At 41.9% G+C, this 10,179-nt stretch overlaps 1 protein-coding gene across 50 annotated transcripts in view; it reads right to left on the bottom strand.

Annotated features, from left to right (window-relative positions):
* Positions 1-3,069: 3,069 nt before the first annotated feature.
* The window catches only part of RCBTB2 (RCC1 and BTB domain containing protein 2), a 76,325-nt gene continuing 69,215 nt past the window's right edge, over positions 3,070-10,179 (bottom strand). For all 50 annotated transcript variants that reach the window (XR_014819365.1, XR_014819362.1, XR_014819366.1 and 47 more), the window contains 2 exons: positions 8,246-8,376; positions 3,070-4,566 (listed from right to left, as the gene is read on the bottom strand). Coding sequence is in view for 37 of the 50 variants with exons in the window: in XM_084981623.1 (XP_084837749.1) it covers positions 4,426-4,566; positions 8,246-8,376 (272 nt within the window). In the remaining 13 variants the exon portion in view is untranslated. The remainder of the gene's footprint in view (positions 4,567-8,245; positions 8,377-10,179) is intronic.

The following is a 10,179-nucleotide window of genomic DNA, read 5'->3' as shown; positions in this document are numbered from 1 at the left end:
ACCTCAGGCTTAGTGTTTGCTTTTCCTTCTGTCTCAACGGCTCTTCCCCCAGAAATCTGCATAGCTGGTTTCTTATCTTTCAGGGCTCAGCCCAGAGGCCTATCTTGACACCCAAGCTAAAGTCCTTACTTACTCTGTACTGTGCCACTCTCCTTCCAAAGTGTAACAGCATTTGTCACCATGAGAAACTGCCTTACCTGGCTTGCCTACTGCTTGGTCACCCATCCCGGCATCATCCTGGCTGGTTTTACCTACAACTGTAGCTCTAATATCTAGAAGCCCATATGTAGGGAGGAAAAAAAAACAAGGTGGGGGGGGGGTTCCATAAGTTTTCCAATTAGGTGGAAACAAACAATATTCTCTTCCTCTTCAAAAATGTCATGTACTGAATGCATTCCATATTTCAGGCAGTTTTCTCAATGCAGCTGATACAACAACGAATACATAAAACTAGGATCCCCCTCTCTGTGGAACTTAACGTTCTAATTCTAGCTTCAGGGAAAGAGACAGAATGCATCCATCAATGAGGACTTCCCAGTACTCGGACTGCACTAGGTTCTGGGGGGAAGGACACAGCAGGGAGGAGGGGGTGTTGGCAGGGAAAGGCTTGACCGGATGTTTGAACAAGGTCCTGCAGGCGGGGTGGGAGTGAGCAACTAAATAAAACTCAGCAGGTTATGGTCTAGAATGACTGGCAGTTTCTTCCGGTCTCAGATAAAGGACAAATTAACCTCTGCTTTGTATAGTTGACTTACCATGTGGTGCTGCTCATTTCTGCTACACGCAGAGTGACTCAGCTACACATGCATATACATTCGTTTTCATATTCCTTTCCATTATGGTTCATCACAGGGTACTGAATATAGTTCCCTGTGCTACACAGTAGGACCTTGTGCATATGAAAGTTCCCAGGCCAGGGACTGAATGAATCCAAGCTGGGTCAGCAGTGCTGGGTCCTTCAAGCCACTGTACTGGGCTGACTGAGCTGCGCCTCCCCAGCAACCCAAGCCACTGCAGCCAGATTCTCAACCCACTGCGCCACAGCGGGAACGCCAAACCTTTACCTTTTAAAGAGCAGAGAATGGTAGGTACCTTCACAAACTTTTATCAGCAGATGAGGATGCTTTTTCTTTATTCCTGTAAAATCTAAACCTTTGTGTAAGTTAGGGTGAAATTATATTGGAAGCACTGAAAACACAGAACTTCTTGAATAAGCAGAGAGGAAACAAAACTTAAGAATGGAAAATGTAGGATGAACTTACGGATCAGCCGCTTTCTGATGTAGTCATTGTGAAACTGGACTTCCCTCTCACATATCCCAAACGGAACAGCAGTGTCTGCGCTCTCCAAACCCTCGTCTGTTAAAAAGGAATGAAGGAAATCCAGTGCATTATCCTTTACACAGGAGCACTGATGGCCAGCCCATCTTCAAAGACGAGAGAAAGCGTCTTTTTCCAGAGATGTAACCACAGGACTTATCTGTCATCTCCAACTGGTCTAAAATCAGGCCGCCCTTATTGTTTGGCATCCCGGGTTTTAAAGGCTATAAACCAGTGATTCCCATCCTTGGCTGAATATCAAAATTGCCTGTGGAGCTCCTTAAACATGCTGAGTTAGAATCTTTGAATCTATACATTGCCAAAGTTTCACAGATGATTCTATTGTGCCCAGAGATGAGCAGCACTGAGCTGCAGAACAGTGCAACCTACACATGACAAAGCTGAGAGGAAAGCTCCATCCACCCTTCCCACCAGCACGCGTTCTGGCAGTGCGGTGACCCGCCGTGCAGTTTCGTGAGGGATGATCCGTTTTTTATTCCTAAAAAACTTACCTGTTCCCTTTGAGTTTTCCAGTTTTTACATTAAATGAGTTCATAAAAGAAAAAAGGCACTGAGGAACTTCAGAAGACCCTGTCTGAGAAGGGTGGGAAGGAGGAAGAGACGGTCTGGGGAGACACTGGCGGCTGTGAAGGCTTTGCTCGGTGACAGCAAGCTTGGGGGTGAGGAGCAAGAGTCAGGAGTGAAGCCTGTGGGTGTCTGGCTGTGAGAACCGATGGCAACTTCAAAGACCCAGGTCTCAATGTTTCTTTGCTGGACAGAATGGCAGGTCAACCAAAAAATGAAAACAAATGGTGTAAGGCAGTTTTAAAATAACAAACACTGTATTATTCCAAAACGGGATTCTGATTTAGAACCAGAGGCATCCAGGGAGTTCCTGCTGCGGCTCAGCGGTTACAAACCTGACTGGTATCCATGAGGATGTGGGTTTGATCCCTGGCCTCACTCAGTGGGTTAAGCGTCCAGCGTTGCTGTGAGCTGTGGTGTGTAGGTCACAAACGTGGCTTGGATCTGGCGTTGCCGTGGCTGTGATGCAGGCCGGCAGTTGCGGCTCTGATTCCGACCCCTCACCTGGGAACCTCCATATGCCGCAGGTGCAGCCCTAAAAAGACAAAAAAACAAAACCAAAAACAAACAAACAAAAAAACCCCAAAACCAAAACTAGAGGCATCCAGACCACTTTGTCTCTACCAGACAAGATCTGCAAAAATGGATGAACAGAAACTAGGATCCCAAAGTGACCTCACCATTAAAGAACAGTCACAGACAAGCATATGAAGAGTAAGTAAGTTATTTAGAAGTCGTTTATAAAGTTTTAGGATGGGCTTTGCTATGATGCCTCATCTGAGTAACTGCTTTAAAAAAGAAGCTTTTATGGAGTTCCTGCCGTGGCTCAGCGGAAACGAATCTGACTAGTATCCATGAGGACACAGGTTCAATCCTTGGCCTCACTGAGTGGGTTAATGACCCGGCGGTGCCCTGAGCTGTGGTGCAGGTCACAGATGCAGCTTGGATCCAGCGTTGCTGTGGCCATGGTATAGGCCGGCAGCTGCAGCTCTGATTCGAATCCCAGCCTGGGAACCTCCACATGCTGCATGTGTGGCCCTAAAAAGACATACATACATATGTAAATAAGCAAGCAAGCAAGCTTGTAGCAAAGGATCTGTGTAAATCTAAGGGACACAGGGGTTGACAGAATCTTGCTGCTTCTGAAGAATTAATAATGCACACATTTGTTCTATTATCAGCAAATAAGCACTTTATTATCAAACAGTTTGGTGTCAAAACAAATTTTCTAATTTTAAAAGCGTTTTATTTACATGGTATCATACTGTGCAATACACAATAGGAGACACTGAGCTGCCTCCCACATCCTGTTCCAGTTTCTCATTAGCAGTTGGGTAACTTGATCTAAAAAGCACACATTTAGCTCATTCTTAACCAGTGCTGCCCATGAAATGTAAATATTAGTTCCTTTTCAGCTAGTACTTTATAATTACACTATGCCAAGTTAAGAGATCTATTTTATAGTCACACAAAAGTCAACCACAAGAAAAACACAAAATCATTTTTACTTATAGAGGGAAATCTCAACACAAAAGACATGTAATTATGTAAGGCAGATGAACCCAGAAATAACATTCATTCTAAGACAGTACTTCATATTCAATAATCCCTTATGAGAAATTAATGACTCAGAGCAGAGAACTGAAATGAGCCCTTGGGTCTTGAACAATTTAATTGGCAAGGCCTTTTGTGAATTCTAATTAATGCTCCAAATTAGCCACTATTTCTCAGAATGATTTACCAGAAGTGTTTGAGTCTCCGTTTTTTTTTGTTTTTTTGTCTTTTTGCCATTTCCTGGGCTGCTCCTGCAGCATATGGAGGTTCCTAGGCTAGGGGTCAAATCAGAGCTGTAGCCACTAGCCTATGCCAGAGCCACAGCAACCTACACCACAGCTCACGGTTGTGTCTGCAACCTACACCACACCTCACGGCAACGCCAGATCCTTAACCCACTGAGCAAGGCCAGGGATCGAACCCGCAACCTCATGGTTCCTAGTCAGATTCATTAACCACTGCACCACAACGGGAACGCCGAGTCTCAGTTGTTTAAAACGTCTTGTGGAACTTATTCCTTCATCCTGTGTCCCACAAGTAAAGCTGTTCTCAGGGCGTGCTCAAGATTTATAGTAAGGTGAGTGCCTACTATATGCAAGGCACTGAGCTGGATGCTGCAAGTGTGGTACGAGAGCATTCCCCATCGAGCATCAAGCTCTCTGTGCGGCATCAGCCTGCTGACTGTAGGAATTGGGCCAGAACCCATGTACCAAACACCTCCGACTCGGCAACTTGAAAGAGGAAATGGTAGATTAAGACATTTACATTTTTTCCCTTGAGCTCAGTCACATCTGTTCAGAGCATTTAATGCCTTCTAGAAAGACTGGATTTCAAAAGATGGGGAGGACTGACCACCATCCTCCATTCAGCAGAACATGGGTATTCAGCCAAATGTAACTCATCGTAAATACCATTAAAAAAAAGTTTTTTTTCAGGGAAAATGAAAATCTTAAAATACAGATGAGGATCAGTTTTTAAAGGCTCCAACTCTGCTTGCTTTGCTGATAAAGTTCTTCAAGAGATCATGGTCCATTTCTGCAAAGCCTGAAGTCTGTGTCACCACAGTCAAATGGTTTACGCAAAATCTGAAGCAGAATTCTTCTAAGTCCTAGGAACGACAACAAAAATGTTTTAACAAAATCATATAATCCCAATTCAATGCAGTGTAGTATCAAAATTCCAAAAACACATAGGCAAGGAAAAAGGACTTGATGACCAATAGGAAGAAATGTTGGGACAGCAATGCCTCAAGAATAGTTGTGTAGGGAGTTCTCTGATGGCCTAGTGGGTTGAGGCTCTTGCGTTCTCACTGCTGTGGCTCTGGTTGCTGCTGTGTGGTGTAGGTTCAATCCCTGGCCCAGGAATTCCCACATACTGCCTGGGAATACAAAGAAATACCAAACAAACAAACAAACAAACAAAAAAACCTCCCAAAAACCCCAAAAGAGAATCTGAAATAAGCGTTGCAACTCATTAAAAAAAAAAAAAAAAAAAGTTGTGTAAAAATATAGCTAATACGGATCTCTGCTTGGAACAATTTAAACAGAGTAAAACATTCAAGTTCCTCCACACTAACCAATGCAAAAAATGAGACTCTTTCTTCCCAGAAACAGGCACCTATGTGTATGAATTCTGTAGCTTTTTCCAGTGACAATATTTGTATAGTTCATTCCAGTTTCCATATTTGTTCAGAGACTGACACTCCTCTTTTTTGCTTCACTGTTTAATATTTATTGCATGAATGCATGGAGTCAACTGTTTAAATAGTTTTCTTTCTGTCGAGCCCAATGCTCACCTCTTATATTCTTCCAGGGGCTTAAATGGTTCTACCTGTAAAGAGCCTATGAGAAAAGCTTAAGCCATGAAAAACAGTAATCCTGGGAAATTCTTCCCTGAAGTCATTAACAGCTACTGCTCTTTTTCCTTTACAAGAAGTCAAAGAATGGGATGGTTAGATTTCAGCAGAATCACACACAGAGTCAATATTCTGAAGTGGCAAGATGGTTTGAAGAAATTACGGCCTTTTCTCTCCGAAGAGAAACTCCACACAGACTGGTGGTCTCTGACCAGCCCAAAAAATAGCCTTGTAGTGATTTTTTTTATTAGATCTGCAGACTTGAGAATGAGAAATAAGGTAGCTGGATACATGCCTGGCTTCAGAAAAAGGAGAGCTAAAGTGAAGCCAGCCTGCAGAGGCTCTGATGCGCCTCCGATCCTGGGCTACACTGGCCTCTTGGCCCGGCTCCCTCCATGCCCCCTTCAAGTCTTTGCTCCGGTCTCCTCCTCAGGAAGACCGTCCTTCCTTCCCTGACCATGAGTTAAAACATCAGCCTTGATCTCAGCCTAGCCTCCCCACTGCCCTTCTCAACTTCATCTTTATAGATCACACACTGCATTCATTTAGCTATTGCCCACACCGGAACGTTCCATGAGGGCAGAGGTTTTGGCCTGTTTTTGTTCACTTGCTGCATCTTTAGTGCCTAGAACAGTGTCAGGCATTTAACAGGCACTCAGGGGATTGACTAACTGATTGATTGATTTATATTCTGATCCAAAGAATAAACACTGCTGATTTTAAAATATGGGGGCAATAGACAATTGTAGTTAAATGTGTGCTTTTGAAACCTTGCATTGCATTCTGCCTTTACAATTACTAGCTGACTGAGAATTTACCTAATCTTTCTGAGCTTCAGCTTCCTCATTAATAAATGAGAATGAATAATAATAATGCCTATTATTTTCATAAGGTTCTTCTGAGAATTAAATGACATGAACTGTGCTTCAAATAATCCCTGGCTTGTATTAATTACATACTAAGTGTGGTCAAGCATGAGGAACAATTTGCTGAAAAGGTCCATTTTTTTGCTTATTAGAGTTAGCAAGTCACAATACTAGTCAAAGCAAATACACTGTTCTTTATTTATAAAAACTTGAAAATGGAGGAGGGAGACAAGGTGGTGGAACAGAAGGACTTGAGCTCACCTCCTCTCATGAAAATACCAAAATCACAACTCACAGCTGAACAACCAGAGACAAAAAAGACTGGAACCTACCAAAAAAGATACTCTATAGCCAAAGGCTAAAAAGCCACAACAAGATGGGGGCAGATGCCAGAAGTAAGAGGAACTACAATCCTGCAGCCTACAAGGCAAGAGACCACACACAGAGAAAGACCGAATGAGACAGCAGAGAAATCAACAAGAGAAAAACTCTAAGAAAACGCAAAGACATGAAAGCTAAACAATGTGTTACTAAACAATGGATCACTGAAGAAGTCAAAGAGGAAATCAAAGAATACCTAGACAAGGAGTTCCCACCGTGGCTCAGTGGAAATGAATCTGACTAGTAGGATGCAGGTTCGATCCCTGTCCTCACTCAGTGGGTTAATGATCTGGCACTGCCGTGAGCTATAGTGTTAGGTTGCAGATGCTGGCATTGCTTTGGCTGTGGTGTAGGCCGGTGGTGACAGCTCCGATTTGACCCCTAGCTGGGGAATCTGCATATGCCACAGATGCAGCCCTAAAAAAAAAAAAAAAAAAAAAAAAAAGAATATCTAGACACAAACGAAAATGAAAACATGACGATCTAAAACCTAGGGGATGCAGCAAAAGCAGTTCCAAGGAGGAGGTTTATAGCAATACAATCTTACCTCAGGAAACAAGAAAAATCTCAAACAACCTAATTTTATAACAAAACGACTAGAAAAAGAAGAACAAACCAACCCTGAAGTTATCAGAATGAAAGAACTCAGACCAGAGCAGAAATAAATGAATACAAAGAAAACAACAGAAAAGATCAATGAAACTAAAATCTGGTTCTTCAATTGATAAATCTTTAGCCAGACAAACCCACAGCTAACATCACAGTCAACAGCGAGAAGCTGAAAGCATTTCCTCTAACATCAGGAATAAGACAAGGACATCCACTCTCTCCATTTTTATTCAACATGGTTTTGCAAGTCATAGCCACAGCAATCAGAGAAATAAAAGTAATTAAAAGGAATCCAAATTGGAAAAGAAGTAAAACTGTCACTGTGTGCTGATGACATGACACTATACACAGAAAATCCTAAAGATGCAATCAGAAAACTACTAGAGCTCATCAATGAATTCGGGATACAAAATTAATACACAGAAATCTACTGTATTTCTATTTACTAACAATGAAAGATAGCAAAGAAATTAGGGAAACAATCCCATTTACCATCGCATCAAATAAAATACCTGGTAATAAACCTACCTAAAGAGGAAAATACCTGTACTCTGAAAACCTTAAGATGTTGATGAAAGAAATCAAAAATGACACAAATAGATGGAAAGATATACAATGCTCTTGGATTGGAAGAATCATTATTGTCAAAATGACTATACTACACAAGGCAATCTACAGATTCAACACAATCCCTATCAAATTACCCATGCCATTTTCCACAAAACTGAAACAACAAATTTTAAAATTTGTATGGAAACACAGAAGATCCCAAATAGCCAAAGCAACCTTCAGAAAGAAAAATGGAGCTGCAAGAATCAGACTCTCTGGCTTCAAACTATACTACAAAGCTACAGTCATCAAAATAGTATGGTGCCAGCACAAAACCAGAAATACATACATGGAACATGGTAGAGAGCCCAGAAATAAACCATGTAAACATTCCTTTATATTTTTTTCTGGCACTTTATTTGTTTACATTAAATTTTTAATTAACTAGACTTTTAGTTTAAGGTATCAAGTAAACAGCTAACTGTTTCTTTCAAAAAGTGAGCTCATTGAAAGAATGCTCTTCTTACCTGAGCATCATACTTCACGGCAGCTGAGAGCAGTGCAATGGCGTTCTCCTCACAAATTCCTTGCTTGATTGTCTGTTGGCAGAGTTTTTTCAAACGATTTTCTCTATAAAATGTAGCCAAATCTAGCAATCCTGACAGAAAGAGGTGTTTATTAGGGTAGTGATCTCAAGCATCTGGATTTAAACTCGCTCAACCTATTAGAGATGATTTTGAACATAATCCTCTTGAAGGGCTCACAGTGCATGGCTCTACCTGAGAACATGGCTGAACTGGGCCAATGCAATACACAAACAAGCGGCCATGGAAAAACAGGAAAATGGCTTTAGTCTTTTCCTCGGAAATACTCCCCTAATTACCCCCCACCAACCCCCATGATCACCAGCTTCTCCAGAAGCATTCACATGTGCTATAATACTGCCCATCATCGTCTTAAAAAAGAAAAAGGAAACTTTTCAGGGACAAGTGTGCCCCATTTTTCTGCTGCTCTCTGAAGCAAGCCTCCCAGGGACAGCTGTCTTTATCTGCTGCCTGTTTTCTCACCTTCAGCCATAGGAGCAGAAGTCTGTCTCCTGAGCCCCCTGACACCTCACCTGTGACTATCACTAACAGTCACCATGGTACCAAATTCAAGGGGCTATCTTCTGCCTCACCTTCCTCAACATTTACATTAGAATCTCTTGGATCCTGTGTTGCTATGGCTGTGGTGTAGGCCAGCAGCTGCAGCTCCCATTTCATCCCATAGCCTGAGAACTTCTGTATGCTGCCCATGTGGGCCTAAAAGACAAAATGTTTTTTTTTTTTTTTTTTTTTTTAAATCTGATGGCCTTGACGATGCTCCCCATCATTAAATGCCTTGTTACTTGCTCTTTTTCCTTCTTCATGGGTTAATCTTCAGTCTCTTGGCAGGACCATTTTTGCTGACTTCCCAGTGTTTGAATGCCCCAGGCTTCAGTATTCAGATTCTTACTTCACTTATTTCGCTAAATGATCTCTATCCTCACACACTTTTAAGTACCAGCTGTAAACACTGAGGACTCCTGTTGTATTATCTGTCATATGCTTTCAAATAATCAACATTGGGTGACACACAGGTGTAGGTTAATTTTAATCTACCCTAAGGGCTATTGTGAAGCACTCTAATCAGGAATGGTCAGTCAGTATTTGAAAGACCCTTGGCAGTGTCGGGGGGCCTTTAGTTATGGCTATTTAAATCTTCCTTAGAGGACTTGTTAATTAGCACTGAAATGCTAGAAATACTTTGGTGAAAGGAGTGGTGTTCAGGCTCTGTGGCTTGGCTAGAGATATCCCTTCTGCCCCTGCATGAAAGGGGTTCTTCAAGCACCATGGGCTCAGCAGTCCTACACCCTTGAAGTGGTACAATTCCTGGGTCTATTTCAGTCTTGGTTGTCGTTGTCACCTATTCAAAAAGCTAGCTGAACCCTGATCCTAGAATACTGTCATGTTTCTGACTTCAAAATAACCTTTCATGGGAAGTTCCTCTGTGATGCAGCAGGTTAAAGATCTGGCATTGCTGCAGCTGTGGCACAGGTTTAATCCCTGGCCCAGGAACTTCCACCACTTGCTGAGATTGCAATAACAAGAAAAAAAAAAAATCATGGAAGGTACTCATAGAGGGCTCAAAAGACAGAGAGCCAGGATTCCATCTATCTTAACAGTAGCTGTTTTTATATTTATCTGCTAGTAAATTTTGTACATGTGGTAAAATTTGGTTGGAAGCTTGCTTTCATTGTGATATGACAAAAATTATCAAATTTATAGAGGAAAAAAACTGAAATCTTTTGAAATCTTTTTTTTTTTTTTTTTTTTTTTGTCTTTTCCAGGGCCCCACCTGTGGCATATGGAGGTTCCCAGGATAGGGGTCTAATCGAAGCTGTTGCTGCCAGCCTACACCACAGCCACAGCAATGTCAGATC

Source organism: Sus scrofa, chromosome 11 (genome assembly GCF_054392235.1).
Source record: "Sus scrofa isolate SSC_HxYL_T2T_F1_AM1 chromosome 11, Sscrofa_HxYL_maternal_Yorkshire_Landrace_v2.0, whole genome shotgun sequence".
Taxonomy (NCBI): Eukaryota; Metazoa; Chordata; class Mammalia; order Artiodactyla; family Suidae; genus Sus; species Sus scrofa.
The sequence above is the reverse complement of the archived record's forward strand: the minus strand, read 5'-3'. Positions and strand labels throughout refer to the sequence as shown.